At 43.3% G+C, this 16,609-nt stretch overlaps 1 protein-coding gene across 2 annotated transcripts in view; it reads left to right on the forward strand.

The window, feature by feature from the left end:
* Positions 1 to 16,609, forward strand: part of LOC118361160 (dihydropyrimidine dehydrogenase [NADP(+)]-like) — a 237,050-nt gene that overhangs the window by 209,467 nt on the left and 10,974 nt on the right. For both annotated transcript variants that reach the window (XM_052483339.1, XM_052483340.1), the window contains one exon: positions 10,608 to 10,787. In XM_052483339.1, coding sequence (XP_052339299.1) covers positions 10,608 to 10,787 — 180 coding nt within the window. The remainder of the gene's footprint in view (positions 1 to 10,607; positions 10,788 to 16,609) is intronic.

Here is a 16,609-nt window from a genome sequence, read left to right on the forward strand (position 1 = left end):
ACAGCCCGACAGGATGCTCTTGATTGTGCATCTATAGAAGTTTGTGAGTGCTTTTGGTGACAAGCCGAATTTCTTCAGCCTCCTGAGGTTGAAGAGGCTCTGCTGCGCCTTCTTCACTACGCTGTCTGTGTTGGTGGACCAATTCAGTTTGTCCGTGATGTGTACGCCGAGGAAGTTAACTTACTACCCTCTCCACTACTGTCCCATCGATGTGGATGGAGAGGTGCTGCCTCTGCTGTTTCCTGAAGTCCACGATCATCTCCTTTGTTTTGTTGACGTTGAGTGTGAGGTTATTTTCCTGACACCACACTCCGAGGGCCCTCACCTCCTCCCTGTAGGCCGTCTCGTCATTGTTGGTAATCAAGCCTACTACTAGTATCGTCTGCAAACTTGATGATTGAGTTGGAGGCGTGCATGGCCACGCAGTCGTGGGTGAACAGGGAGTACAGGAGAGGGTTCAGAATGCACCCTTGTGGGGGCCCCAGTGTTGAGGATTAGTGGGGTAGAGATGTTGTTTACCTACCCTCACCACCTGGGGGAGGCCCGTCAGGAAGTCCAGTACCCAGTTGCACAGGGTGGACTCGAGACCCAACGTCTCGAGCTTGATGACGAGTTTGGAGGTTACTATGGCGTTAAATGCTGAGCTGTAGTCGATGAACAGCATTCTCACATAGGTATTCCTCTTGTCCAGATGGGTTAGGGAAGTGTGCATTGTGGTTGTGATTGCTTCGTCTGTGGACCTATTGGGGCGGTAAGCAAATTGGAGTGGGTCTAGTGTGTAGGGTAGGGTAGGGTGGAGGTGATATGGGCCTTGACTAGTCTCTCAAAGCACTTCATGATGACAGAAGTAATCGTTTAGCTCAGTTACCGTAGCTTTCTTGGAAACAGCAACAATGGTGGCCCTCTTGAAGCATGTGGGATTAGCAGACTGGGATAAGGATTGATTGAATATGTCCGTAAACACACCAGCCAGCTGGTCTGCTCATGCTCTGAGGACGCGGCTGGGGTTGACGTCTGGGCCTGCAGCCTTGTGAGGGTTGACACGTTTAAATGTTTTACTCACGCCGGCTGCAGTGAAGGAGAGTCCGCAGGTTTTGGTAGCGGGCCATGTCAGTGACTCTGTATTGTCCTCAAAGCGAGCAAAAAGGTTGTTTAGTCTGTCTGGGAGCAAGACATCCTGATCCACAACGGGGCTGGTTTTCTTTTTGTAATCCGTGATTTACTGTAGACTCTGCCACATACCTCTTGTGTCTGAGCCGTTGAATTGCGACTCTACTTTGTCTCTATACTGACGCTTAGCTTGTTTGATTGCCGTGCGGAGGGAATAGCTACACTGTTTGTATTCGGTCATGTTTCCTGTCACCTTGCCCTGGTTAAAAGCAGTGGTTTGCGCTTTCAGTGTCGCGCGAATGATGCCATCAATCTATGGTTTCTGGTTTGGAAATGTTTTAATAGTTGCTGTGGGTACGACATCGCCGATGCACTTACTAATAAACTTGCTCACCGAATCAGCATATTCATCAATGTTGTTGTTTGACGCAATGCGGAACATATCCCAATCCACATGATCGAAGCAATCTTGAAGCGTGGAATCCGATTGGTCGGACCAGAATTGAACAGACCTGAGCGCGGGAGCTTCCTGTTTTAGTCTCGGTCTATAGGCAGGGAGCAACAAAATGGAGTTGTGGTCAGCTTTTCCGAAAGGAGGGCGGGGGAGGCTCTTATATGTGTCGCGGAAGTTAGAATAACAATGATCCAGGGTTTTACCAGCCCTGGTAGCACAATCGATATGCTGATAGAATTTAGAGAGTCTTGTTTTCAGATTAACCTTGTTAAAATCCCCAGCTACAATGAATGCAGCCTCAGGATATGTGGTTTTCAGTTTACATAGAGTCAAATAAAGTTCATTCAGTGCCATCGATGTGTCTGCTTGGGGGGGAATATATGCGGCTGTGATTATAATCGAAGAGAATTCTCTTGGTAATGCGGTCGACATTTGATTGTGAGGAATTCTAAGTTAGGTGAACAGAAGGACTTGAGTTCCTGTATGTTGTTATGATCACACCACGTCTCGTTAATCATAAGGCATACCCCCCTGCCCCTCTTCTTACTTGTTTCTGTCGGCGCAATGCGTGAAGAAACCAGCTGGCTGTACCGACTCCGATAGCGTGTCTCGAGTGAGCCATGTTTCCGTGAAGCAAAGAACGTTACAGTCTCTGATGTCTCTCTGGAATCCTTGCTCGGATTTCATCAACCTTGTTGTCAAGAGACTGGACATTGGCGAGTAGTATGCTCGGGAGCGGTGCGCGATGTGCCCGTCTCCGGAGCCTGACCAGAAGACCGCTTCGTCTGCCCCTTTTACAGCGTCGTTGTTTTGGTTCCCCGGCTGGGATCTGATCCATTGTCCTGGGTGGAAGGCAAAACACAGGTTCCGCTTTGGTAAAGTCGTATTCCTGGTCGTAATGATGGTGAGTTGACATTGCTCTTATACCCAGTAGTTCCTCCCAACTGTATGTAATAAAACCTAAGATGACCTGGGGTACCAATGTAAGAAATAATACGTAAAAAAACAAAATACTGCATAGTTTCCTAGGAACGCGAAGCGAGGCGGCCGTACACACACACACTGTAAGGCCCAGATTCAGCAGTAGAACTCTGAAGATATAACATAATGTCTTTCAAAAAGCAAGCTCACTGTCAATTTACTTATTATAGAACATATTCTGTGATAATATAATGTGCAGTGTGTGTGTTTGGTGTGCACTTGCTCATGCATACATTAATGTATTTTCTGACCATATTTGACCAATCAGCCTTTACATGTGGACTGATAAGAGAATACTTGCTACAGTACATGACAGTATGGTAAACTGCTGTACCTAGCTATTTAATAGAATGTGATTCATATTTACTCTCTAATGGCTCTCATAAAGAAGACTGTCCTCAGATTTCTGCTGACGGCTCTCTCCTCCGTGGGTGGACGGGCACTATTTAACGGTATGTTTTTCTCAGGAGAGACCTGCTCTATTTCCCTCTGATGTAAAGTAAGGTGGCGGAAGAGCACACAACTACACGTTTCCAGCCCCATGTTTTAGTTTTCCTTCACCACCACCTCTCCTCCATCAACAAGCATTTGCATATCTTTTTGATCAGAGATATACAGTGCATTTGGAAAGTAATCACACCCCTTCACTTTTTCCACATTTTGTTGTTTCAAAGTGGGATTAAAGTTGTAATTGTTGGATAACGATCTACACAACATGCTGTGTAATTTTTAAAGTGTAAGAACAATTCTAACACTTTGTAAAAGATTTATGAAAAATCTAAGCACGAAAATATCTTGATTAGATAAGTATTCAACCCCCTGAGTCAATACATGTTAGAATCACCTTTAGTAGCAATTTCAGCTGAGTCTTTCTGGGTCTCTAAGAGCATTCCTCACCTGGATTTTGCAACATTTGCCCCTTTCAAAATTCTTCAAGCACTGTCAAATTGGTTGTTGATCATTGCTAGACAAGCATTTTCAGGTTTTGCCATAGATATTCAAGCAGATTAAAGTATAAACAGTTACTCGGCCACTCTGGAACATTCACTGTCTTCTTGGTAAGCAACTTCAATGTAAATTTGGCCTTGTGTTTTAGGTTATTGTCCAGCTGAAAGGTGAATTGAAAGCAAACTGAACCAGGTTTTCATCTAGGAGTTTATTTTTGATCCTGAAATACTCCCCAGTCCTTAACGATTACAAGCATACCCATAACATGATGTAACCACCACTATGCTTGAATATATGGAGAGTGTTACTCAGAAATGTGTTGTATTGGATTTGCCCCAAACATAACACTTTGTATTCAGGACAAAAAGTGAATTGCTTTAGTTCCTTGTTGTAAACAGGATGCATGTTTTGGAATATTTGTATTCTGTTCAGGCTTCCTTCTTTTCACTCTGTCAATGAAGTTAGTATTGTGGAGTAACTACAACATTGTTGATCCTAGGGCTGCTGCGGTGACTGTATTACCGCCACACCGGCGGCCACTCGTCTTAAAGACAGTCAAATTCCACATGACCGCTTAGTCACGGTAAATTAAACTTCTCCAAGCTCTGATGCTGCTGCTGGTCAATGGTAGCCTACCAAACTTGATAACTGCCTGCTACTCAGCACTCTACTGTCCCTGTAATAACTCTGACATAAATGCAAATGTATTTGAAAATCTAATCAAACACTTCATGAGAGCCCATGTTGCGCAACATTTCTAAAGGCTGTTAAGCACATTTGATTATATTTACAACAGGAGTATAGCCTACCTGGCTGGCATGAAAATGAACCACGGGGAAAAGCGTACTCCATTCCCTATTTAAGTCCATAGATGACATGTATTTTTTCCCCACTGCCCCTGTTTCCATACAGGTGCATGATAATGGTCCATTCTAAATCCAAACAAATGTCACACACATATTATTTAGTATTATGTAAAGACGAGATTAAATCAAGAATACTCTGATGGGTGACAATATTAGCCCGTCACTTGAATGATATATTGTCACTTGTGAAGGATGTCCAGCATAAGAAACGTTTCTTCTTTTTTTTGTGAATCATAGTCACACACCTCATGTAGCCTAGCCCATAGGCCTATGTGTTTTAAAAAGGTTTGATTCACAATTAATGTGGCCAAAAGCACATTAATCCGCTTTACATGGGGTGTAGAGCCTAACTGGCATAGAAAGGAAATGTTCCTTTCTCAGGACCCTGCCTTTCAAAGATAATTAATAAAAATCCAAATAACTTCACAGATCTTTATTGTAAAGGGTTTAAACACTGTTTCTCATGCATGTTCAATGAACCATAAACAATTAATGAACATGCACCTGTGGAACGGTCGTTAAGACACTAACAGCTTACAGACTGTAGGCATTTAAGGTCACAGTTATGAAAAGTTAGGACACTCCCAGTACGGTTATTGCAGGCAACGCTGTGCATACAGGGAAGACATCCTCCTCCCTCATGTGGTTCCCTTCCTGCAGGCTCATCCTGACATGACCCTCTAGCATGACAATGTCACCAGCCATACTGCTCGTTCTGTGCGTGATTTCCTGCAAGACAGGAATGTCAGTGTCCTGCCATGGCTAGCGAAGAGCCCGGATCTCAATCCCATTGAGCACGTCTGGCACCTGTTGGATCGGAGGGTGAGGGCTAGGGCCATTCCCCCCCAGAAATGTCCGGGAACTTGCAGGTGCCTTGGTGGAAGAGTGGGGTAATATCTCACAGCAAGAACTGGCAAATCTGGTGCAGTTCATGAGGAGGAAATGCACTGCAGTACTTAATGCAGCTGGTGGCCACACCAGATCCTGACTGTTACTTTTGATTTTGACCCCCCACCCCCCCTCCTTTGTTTATGGACACATTATTCAATTTCTGTTAGTCACATGTCTGTGGAACTTGTTCAGTTTATGTATCAGTTGTTGAATCTTGTGATGTTCATACAAATATTTACACATGTTACGTTTGCTGAAAATCAATGCAGTTGACAGTCAGAGGACGTTTCTTTTTTTGCTGAGTTTATAAGCAGCGTGTGAGTTTCAAGTTTAGGGAAGATCATTTTAACCATAACAATGCACCATTTGCGCTTATAGCCTAATACAATGTGCGCATTGCTGCGTTTATAATGTGAAGAAATAGCCTCATACTTTAACAACATTTTAAGCTAAAAGTTCTAATGCATCAGCCACATTGCATAAAATGTTTTTGTTGATGCTAGTATTCATTTGGGATCTATCGCATCCCACAACTGTCCCAGACTGTTTGTAATATTTATTTGTTGCACAGAATAGAATAGGCTGACTTTTGTACTATGGGGGAGAGTAGATTGACGTAGGCTAGTGCTTTTGCTGTTCGTTAGGCCTACTCATCTTGTTGGCTGACAAAAAAGTTAATGTGGACAGTTCATCCAATATCTTCAATATGCACCTCGGAATTGGATAAGGACACGCACAGTTGCATCTCCAATGTGTCTGTCTGAACTTGTAGCCTGTGAGAAAGACCCAATCACGTGACGGAGAGCTGTATGAGTGAGAGATTCTTCAGAATGCGCAGCACACTCGGGGAGAAGGGCACAACGCATCACTCCGGGCTGCAAAAGGCATGGATTTTTTTTTAGGGTGCATTACGCCCACAAAGGGGATGCCATTGTGAAATTCGAGGCATTATCAAGTGCTTGTCAAATTGTGAATGAGAGACTATTGGAGTGTGCACATCCTGCAAAAAAAAGCAGAGCTCTTGCCTTTTCAAGCGACTTTTTTCAAATCATCATTAAAGTCTCAGCCTTACAATGTATTCAAAATCAAAACATGTAGCCCAACATTTGTAGAACACCTAAAGTTACATTAATAACTCTAAATTAACTATATAGGAGTACCTATTTCCTTGTTAACCGCTCAACACAGAATAGCCGCATGTGAGCACTCCCTCAAATCGTTTGGAGAAAATGTTTGTTTTATTTAGCTTTGTTCAATTGTCTTCATCATACTATTACATAATATAAAGTAATGCCACAGAATTATAAGCAAATCTTGTCTTCTAAATTAACTAGTGTAGCCCACAGCCATATTGCATAGCCAGATCAGGACCTAAGGACAACTCAGAGTATGCTATTCTGTTCTTCTGAAATAGTCTACATTTTCATCATATCATGCTTCTTTAGACCTGTCTAAAGTACATAATGGATTTATTGTGAAGGTGTAGGCTATGTTACGTGGATTTATTCGACTTGTTTAAATGGCTTGTAGGCTATGTGTGTAAGCCAGGAGGTGCTAAATGTGTTTATGTTAATTAACGGTCAATTACCGTGAGACCGATAAGTTATTTGCTTGACACTCACCGGCTGATGTCATTTCGGGACCGCCACAGCCCTAGATGCTCCATCCTAATTGTTTTCCTTTCGTAGCCGTTAAACTCTTAACTGTTTTAGTTACCATTGGCCTCATGGTGAAATCCCTGGGCGGTTTCCTTCCTCTCTGGCAACTGATATGGAATTGAACACCTTTATCCGTGTACTGGGTGTATTGATACACCATCCAAAGTGTAATTAATAACTTTACCATGCTCAAAGGGATATTCAATGTTTACTTTTTTGTTGTTGTTCATCTACCAGGTGCCTTTCTTTGCGAGGCATTAGAAAACCTTCCTGGTCTTTGTGGTTGAATCTGTGTTTGAAATTCACTGCGCGACTGAGGGACCTTTTATAGATAATTGTACGTGTGGGGTACAGAGATGAGGTAATCATTCAAAAATCATGTTAAACACAATTATTGCACACAGAGTGAGTCCATGCAACTTATTATGTAACTTGTTAAAAACATACAGTGGGGCAAAAAGTATTTAGTCAGCCACCAAAATGATTTTAAAAATCCACCTACAAACAAGCAAGATTTCTGGCTCTCACAGTTCTGTAACTTCTTCTTTAAGAGGCTCCCTTGCCCTCTACTCGTTACCTGTATTAATGGCACCTGTTTCAACTTGTTATCAGTATAAAAGACACCTGTCCACAACCTCAAACAGTCACACTCCAAACTCCAATATGGCCAAGACCAAAGAGCTGTCAAAGGACACCAGAAACAAAATTGTAGACCTGCACCAGGCTGGGAAGACTGAATCTGCAATAGGTAAGCAGCTTGGTTTGAAGAAATCAACTGTGGGAGCAATTATTAGGAAATGGAAGACATACAAGACCACTAATAATCTCCCTCAATCTGGGGCTCCACGCAAGATCTCACCCCATGGGGTCAAAATTATCACAAGAACGGTGAGCAAAAATCCCAGAACCACACGGGGGAACCTAGTGAATGACCTGCAGAGAGCTGGGACCAAAGTAACAAAGCCTACCATCAGTAACACACTACGCCGCCAGGGACTCAAATCCTGCAGTGCCAGACATGTCCCCCTGCTTAAGCCAGTACTTGTCCAGGCCCGTCTGAAGTTTGCTAGAGAGCATTTGGATGATCCAGAAGAAGATTGGGAGAATGTCATATGGTCAGATGAAACCAAAATATAACTTTTTGGTAAAAACTCAACTCGTTGTGTTTGGAGGACAAAGAATGCTGAGTTGCATCCAAAGAACACCATAACTACTGTGAAGCATGGGGGTGGAAACATCATGCTTTGGGGCTGTTTTTCTGCAAAGGGACCAGGACGACTGATCCGTGTAAAGGAAAGAATGAATGGGGCCATGTATCGTGAGATTTTGAGTGAAAACCTCCTTCCATCTGCAAGGGCATTGAAGATGAAACGTGGCTGGGTCTTTCAGCATGACAATGATCCCAAACACACCGCCAGGGCAATGAAGGAGTGGCTTCGTAAGAAGCATTTCAAGGTCCTGGAGTGGCCTAGCCAGTCTCCAGATCTCAACCCCATAGAAAATCTTTGGAGGGAGTTGAAAGTCTGTGTTGCCCAGCAACAGCCCCAAAACATCACTGCTCTAGAGGAGATCTGCATGGAGGAATGGGCCAAAAAAAACAGCAACAGTGTGTGAAAACCTTGTGAAGACTTACAGAAAACGTTTGACCTCTGTCATTGCCAACAAAGGGTATATAACAAAGTATTGAGATAAACTTTTGTTATTGACCAAATACTTATTTTCCACCATAATTTGCAAATAAATTCATTACAAATCCTACAATGTCATTTTTTTCTCATTTTGTCTGTCATAGTTTAAGTGTACCTATGATGAAAATTGCAGGCCTCTCTCATCTTTTTAAGTGGGAGAACTTGCACAATTGGTGGCTGACTAAATACTTTTTTGCCCCACTGTATTTACTCCTGAAACTATTTAGAATTTCCATAACAAATTGGTTGAATATTTTTGGACTCAAGAAATGTAAACTTGACATTTTTTATGAATTTGTAAAAATGTCTGAAACCATTATTTTTACATTATGGGGTATTGTTTGTAGGCCAGTGACAATAAATCTCAATTTAATCAGCAAAATGTGGAAAAAGTCAAGGGTTGTGAATACTTTCTGAAGGCTCTGTACATGTTGTGTCTTTACCTCCTAGAATGAGTAGTGTATAGTCCTAATAACTGACATATATTTTCCCTGTGAATCACTGAAATCTAATGCATGTCCACAGTTGTTTTCCCCCAATACTATTTGTTGGAATGATGTAGACATCCTGATCAGAAATGTATTCTGTGTTATTTATTTGGAGCAGGGCATATAGGGGCAGGCAACAACCAGCTTTTTTTCTTTTAACAAGCAGCGCTATGCAAATCAGAATCCTAATGAAAGCATATCTCTGAGCCAAAGCTTGAGAGAATAAATGCCTTAATTTTCACAACATGGGGCCAGTCGCTGGTGAATTTACTTTTTGTAATACACAAATGACACAGCAGAACAGATTCACGTTCATTTCCCCCTCTAGAAATAATTTGTTATGACTATCTCAGAGCAATGTAAAACAACATTGACAAAACCTCACCCCACTAACCTAACCCAAGCATCTCAAGTAGTAGTGCTGATCTAGGATCAGTTTTGTCTTTTCGATCATGATGATTAAGAGTATATGGACAAGAAGGACCTGATCCTAATCAGCACTGATACTCTGAGACGCTTTGTGAAAACAGGCCCCGACCTCAGTCTGGTCTGTTTGATGTGGTGTTCCCCTAGGTTCAGTACTCGGCCTCATTTTAATCCTGGAGTTGTTCTCAGTCAGATCAGTGCAGGGCGATGTCAGCTCAGCTCAGCTCATAGATGGCGGTGTCTGATAAGCACGTCGTCTTATCTCTCCGGCTGCTCTAAGACTCACCGTGGCACCGTGGCTTCTGTCAAAATGAAGTAGTGGAGACAGACAGATACACAAAGACAAGGTTTCCCAGTGTGTGATGCAGATCAGATAGTCTCTCTCTTTGCTGAAGGAAGGAAAGAGAGGATAAACCTTGTGAATGGGGCTCACCCAGGAGTTTTACTACACGCCTGCCTTTCACCACTCTTCTCTAACTGACTGCTGCCGTGATCAGCCTTATTCCATCTGACTAACCTTTAATTAAATAGTTGGATTTCATTGTAAATGAGTGGAGACTGTAAGCAGTGTGTAGGTAGTGTGGTATCTGAGACCTATAAAACGCTGGCTTCGACCCAAACTCGGTCATGGGCCTCCTCTGTGTGCACGTTTAGTTTTTTGCTCTAGCACTACACAGCTGATACAAATAGCCAACTTATCAAGCTTGAATGATTTGAATCAGCCGTGTAGTGCGAGGGCCCCAGGACCAGGTTTGGGAAACTCTGTACTAGAGTATGGGGGAATTCAATACTCTGTGTTATGTAATTCCGAATTACATATTTATGTACTTTGCACTGTGTACCCAAGTTAGTGTAATGGTTGCCCAAACGTTGGTTATGGAGTTTATATAGAGCATATATAGTGTTTAACTTTCTTTGTATATTTTCATACAGTTGATTGTCCACTAGTCAGCACCGCTATGAACATTTATAGGGTGTGTGTCAGTTCATGCTTTTCACTGGTAACTAATAACATCATTAGTGTTTGTGTGTGTGTGTGTGTTTTGTGTGCGTGATTGTATGCGTGTGTGCGTGCATGTGCAATTTTCCGCCACTAGGTGTGCAGCGCGGTGCAGAACCAGGACTTCACTCTGATCGAGGACTACTGCCTGGGTCTAAAGACCCTGCTCTACCTGAAGAGCATCGAGGAGCTACAGGACTGGGATGGCCAATCACCTCCCACATTGCGCCACCAGAAGGGCAAACCTGTCCCGCGACTGGAGGAACTGGTGGGCAAGGTGAGTGATTGACAGCTAATCCAACCATTCGCTCATGTAGCTCAACCATCTACATGTACACACTTACCCATTAGCATTGCACTGTGACTGCACTTCCCCTTCGCTACTCCTGCACCCCTTCCATTTACTTCCTATTATCAGCTTGGTCCTCTTGGTCTTGGTCCCTTTAACCATCCATTATAAACCAGACATCATCATTTCAACAGCAGATGACATGCAGGCTTTTAGTTACTGCATTTACTATTATTACTGTGACACATCTGTACCTGTGTATTTACATCACACTATTGGTGGCAGCCTGGACATTATCACATTGCAATTACTGCATTGTCCACACTGAATGTTAAGTGCTCTGTTCTATTCAGAGCTACAGCTGATTTCAAGGCTGCTGTTTTGTCTTCCAGCTACCAGGGTCTGACTCACTGAAGGAGCTCACAGATCAACCTTCTGAGGAATGGTTTAATATCAGATTTGAATCAAAAGAGGTGGCTTTGTCTGAAATCCCCTCCTATAATAACTTGGCTAAGAGCAGGTGCTTTAGTCACTGGTTCTGGCACTAATATAAATGGCCAGACATGCCTATGATGAATAGCTTAGATACTATAAATTCAAATTCAAAAAGCACAGACGGCGAGGAAAAGTCCTAATGGTTTATTATTGTTAGTTTACTTTGAAATAGAACATCAATCATTCTCGGAAAACGATTTGTACAAGCGCCGTCTTAATCCAATGCCAGTTGTTCATAACACAATACAAAATAAAAAAATCTCAAATCAAATTTGACAAAAGGCAATTGTCAAAACATTCCCTCCATTAGGTTTTACAGTCCACAATTCTGCATTTCTACAATCTCTGTCATATTTATGGGAGAAAGAGAAAATAAATGTGAAATGCCCAGAATGAATGTAAATGAGGGAAAATACAACTTCAGTAAACTCTTTTCAACGTTCCAAATTAGAGGTGGTTATCAGATCACAGGCATGTGGGTTCTACACCAACCGAGGGAAGGCTTTAAAGCTCCCAAACGCTCCAGATTTACGACAGTCCTGACGACGGGACATTGCATCGCAAAGGCAACAGTTTAAATGCTAATGCTAAATGAGTGGAGGAGTGGATGATGAGAGGAAGGAATAAATGTGTAGGAGGTGAGGAATATCAGAAAAGTGGAAACAGTAATTCCCTCATCTGCTGCTGTATAGCTCTCCATTGTTATGGGGAATTGTCAGCACAACAACAATTATAGCAAAAGAGGTAGTGGTGTTGTCTTGAAGCTGAGAGAGAGGAGAACGTAGAGAGGGGTTGTGGTGTGTGTGTGTGTGTGTGTGTGTGTGTGTGTGTGTGTGTGTGTGTGTGTGTGTGTGTGTGTGTGTGTGTGTGTGTGTGTGTGTGTGTGTGTGTGTGTGTGTGTGTGTGTGTGTGTGTGTGTGTGTGAAGCTGTGTGTGTGAAGCTGTGTGTGTGTGTGTGTGAAGCTGTGTGGTGTCATGTAGAAACATTGTCCCAGACATGGACAAGCAGCCTGTACATCACATCTCCCTGGGGCAACGTGGTGCTGGATACACTGACTGATACTAGTGCACGGTGACACCAGGAAAGGACGAATCACTCACATCACCGGCTCTCAGCTCTCAGGCGACAACATTAACCGGAGTAGTTTTTACACAAAAGCTTTGTTCTGGCTTTTACTTAGAAGAAAATAAGGATTTGTTGACTCTTTTGGACGTTGCTTTTTGTTAAGGTCAATTCTCAGCTCTCACGTAATGTATTACATAGTAAGAGCGTCTGCTAAATGACTTAAATGTAAATGTAAATGTATGAAATAGCTCTGGGCCCGGTTTCCCAAAAGCAAGTTCATTGTTAGAGCCTTCGTAGGAGCATCGTTAAATCTCCAAGGTGTTTTCCAAAACCATTGTTATTAATGTTGCACTTGAAAACGTTCCTAATCTAACTTCTGCCTCTGACCACTCGTAGAACAGCTAGTGCTTCGTTAGATGCTTCTTTAACCTCCCGTGTCACTTAATACACAAAAGATCACCTCTAAACATAGAATCACATGGTTTATCCGTCTACCTGGGACCGCCGATAACCTCAGAACAAAGTTGACTACAACAAATACAATGTTGCTAATGTCTTTGCAATTGATACAGGCAAGTGAAATATAAAAAGTGAAAAAAATGAAAATAGAGATGACTGCATTCAAATATAAATACAGTAGGCCTATTTTAATCGTGTTGAAATACATTTCATGTTCAATCAATTGAGTTCTATTTTTCTTCTTCTAGGCTACTGCCTGTAACTTGTTTCAAGATATTTAATGATGTGTATCCTAACATGTGCGCAATGATTTGCCAAATCTTTGATTTTGTGCATTTTTGTTGGGTAAGTATTAGAATAAGCCACCTCAGTATTTGCAGCCATAGGTAGTAATACACTATATATACAAAAGTATGTGAACACCACTTCAAATTAGTGGATTTGGCTATTTCAGCCACACCCATTGCTGGCAGGTGTATAAAATTGTGCACACAGCCATGCAATCTCTATAGACAAACATTGGTAGCAGAATGACCTTACTGAAGAGCTCAGTGACTTTCAACGTGGCACCATCATAGGATGCCACCTTTCCAACAAGTCAGTTCGTTTTTGACTAGATGTTCAGGAGTCTTATGGCTTGGGGGTAGAAGCTGTTTAGAAGCCTCTCCGACCTAGACTTGGCACTCCTCTACCACTAGCAGAGAGAACCGTCTATGACTCGGGTGGCTGGAGTCTTTGACAATTTTTAGGGCCTTCCTCTGACACTCCTGGTATAGAGGTCCTGTATGGCAGGAAGCTTGGCCCCAGTGATGTCCTGGGCCGTTCGCACTACCCTCTGTAGTGCCTTGCCATCAGAACCTTTTGAGGATCTGAGGACCCATGACAAATCTTTTCAGTCTCCTGAGGGAGAATAGGTTTTGTCGTGCCCGCTTCACGACTGTCATGGTGTGCTTGGATCATGTTAGTTTGTCAGTGATGTGGACACAAAGGAACTTGAAGCTCTCAACCTGCTCTACTGCAGCCCCCTCGATGAGAATGGGGGCGTGCTCGGTCCTCCTTTTCCTGCAGTTCACGGTAATCTCTTTTGTCTTGATCACGTTGAGGGAGAGTTTGTTGTCCAGGGACCACACTGCCAGGTCTCTGACCTCCTCCCAATAGGCTGTCTCGTTGTTGTCAGTGATCAGGCCTACCACTGTTGTGTCGTCGGCAAATTTAATGATGGTGTTGGAGCCGTGCCTGGCCGTGCAGTCATGAGTAAACAGGGAGTACAGGAGGGGGCTGAGTATGCACCCCTGAGGAGGGGTCCCTGTGTTGAGGATCAGTGTGACGGATGTTTTGTTACCTACCCTTAAATTGTATTTGTCACATGCTTCATAAACAACTGGTCTAGACTAACAGTAAATTGCTTACTTACGGGTCCTTTTCCAACAATGCCGTTAAAGATAAGAAACATTTTTTTTAAATGGTGTGAGTGTCTCAGTCACCAGATCTCAACTCAATTGAACTCTTATGGGAGATCTGGTAGCGGCGCCTTATCAACAAAACACAAAATTATGGATTTTTTAAAAATGGGAGATTGGTGTCACATTCCTCCAATAGGGTTCCAGAAACTTGTAGAATCTATGCCAAGGTGTATTGATGCTGTTCTGGCTCGTGGTGCCCCAACGCCCTATTAAGACACTTTATGTTGGTGTTTCCTTTATTTTGGCAGTTACCTGTAGATAGGAATGCCTCATAGCGTTCATGGAGACCTGGTGTACAGAGCTAGCCTGGGCCCTGTCTTTGACTTAGTGGACAGTATAGATAGAAAGTGACATCTCACCTGTGTTTGTGTGTAGGGCAGCTGTTGCCGCGAGGCAGAGGAACAGTAGCATTGACCCAATGAGACAAATACACCAAGCACACCATGGAGGGGAGGAGGGGGGAGCAAGATCACATTACTTACAGTACAGTCAAGACAAGGGTTTTGTGTATTTATGTGTGTGTACGTGTTTAACGTAAGCTGTGGGTGTGGGTGTGTGTGGGTGTGTGTGGGTGTGTGTGGATTGGGTGGATGTGTGCGTGCTTCAGAAAGTCAGACTCAAAGGTAGAGTCGTCGGTGGGGGAAAAAAAGGTTTGGTAGAGAGACAGTGGGGCTGTGTGTGTCAGAGTGCACAAGACATTTGCGAGAAAGGTAGAGAAAGAAACCTCAAATAGAAAAAAGAGATGTAGTTAGCAAGAGCGAGAGACAGAGCTCATAAAAGAGAAAAAGAAAGTGAGAAGAGAAGTCACTGTCACTGCAATTCCCAGGAATGTCAGTTGATAAAAGGAGTAGGAGCGTTCAGCTAAAGACATCTTTTTTTCTCTCTCTCACTGTTAGTATAAGTAGTGAGAGAGAATGCTGTCTCAAATAGTCTGCCTCGGTGGCAATCCATGCTCTCCCATGGGATGATCTATCCTTATTTCACCGTTTAGAGTGTGGAGTCCAATTTCAGTGAACTTCAGTCCTTCATAAGTAATTTAAGAAGTAGACTGAAGTTACCTCAATGGTAAATCAAATAATTATCTTGGCTGTGCTTCAATAGTGGGTGGCTACATCAAACAAATTCATTTTTTGGGCTGTCAACACAGGTTCATGTACAACTGTTTGCACACAGTCAACAGTCTTGGCTGGACTCTGGAACATGCAAATAACATGCCAGACATAAAATCCCTACTACTGCAAAAATAATATGGATAATTTATTTAACTTTTATAGCGCTTTTCAAAGACTAACAAAGTGCTTTAAAACACACAAAAAAGACTTGAAGAACAACATCACAACATCATGAGATGGACAGTCATTATAAAGTTCATGTCTTGAGTGGTCATATGAGCAAAAACAAAAACATTTATAATAAATAAATAAAGAGCATCGTGTCCAGGGGGTGTACTTCTCCATCAAGCTGCCTCACACGACAGAAACGGACTAGTTTTGCTTTACTGCAATTAAGAATGCACTAAGCACACGCCTGATGTGCAGTACATACTGGGTCACAGCATCAGCAGAAACATGGAGTGCATGGTGCAAACTGAAGTGCAGACCCATCACTCTACTGCATGGTGATTGCAACCCTGTGAGCTGACAGTAACAGTTAGGCTTATGAGATGCTAGCTAACGTGTGAAGCTAACATGTGCTCCGTGTGGGACTGCTCATGCCCCAGACGGGAGGCTCAGCACCACAGGTATTTGTTAGGCAGCAGGCTGGCTGGAACAGGCGATGAGACCCACTACTGGGCTGACACAGGGAGGGAGAGCTCCACAGTCCACTAGAACTAGCCCAATGTTACCTCTTTGTGGTGTCTCTCCTGGTATCTCCACCCCCACACAGCCTCCCAATCCACACAGTCGCCTCCTCCTCTTTCTCCTCCTCCTCCACCTTCTCCTCTCTGCTGGTGCCAATTCCAAACAAGGGGTGGGAGTGAGAGAGGTGTTGCTGGCTAGGCTACCCCTGAGCTGCTGCACAGTTGGGGAGGGGGGGGGGTTGTTAAATAGTGGTTTGGCCTGGCTACACGGCACGGCGGAGTCTGGTTGAGCTTGGCAGGCCTGCAGGGGTAATGAAGCCTTGGACCAGCCTGACCTACCCCCTCTCTGCTGGGGGCCTGCCTGGAAACACTCTGGCTCAGGTGAGGTGGTGATGGGCTGATATTGGGGGTGGTGGAAGGGTGCTGGCTGGGGAGGGGGGTGGTACTGACCACTCTGATGTTCTATTACTTTATTGAGGGAAAGTTGATTGTTGAAGTATTTTCGTAGATATTTCATCCAATGGCA

The sequence above is a fragment of the Oncorhynchus keta genome, chromosome 28 (genome assembly GCF_023373465.1).
Source record: "Oncorhynchus keta strain PuntledgeMale-10-30-2019 chromosome 28, Oket_V2, whole genome shotgun sequence".
NCBI classification, from domain to species: domain Eukaryota; kingdom Metazoa; phylum Chordata; class Actinopteri; order Salmoniformes; family Salmonidae; genus Oncorhynchus; species Oncorhynchus keta.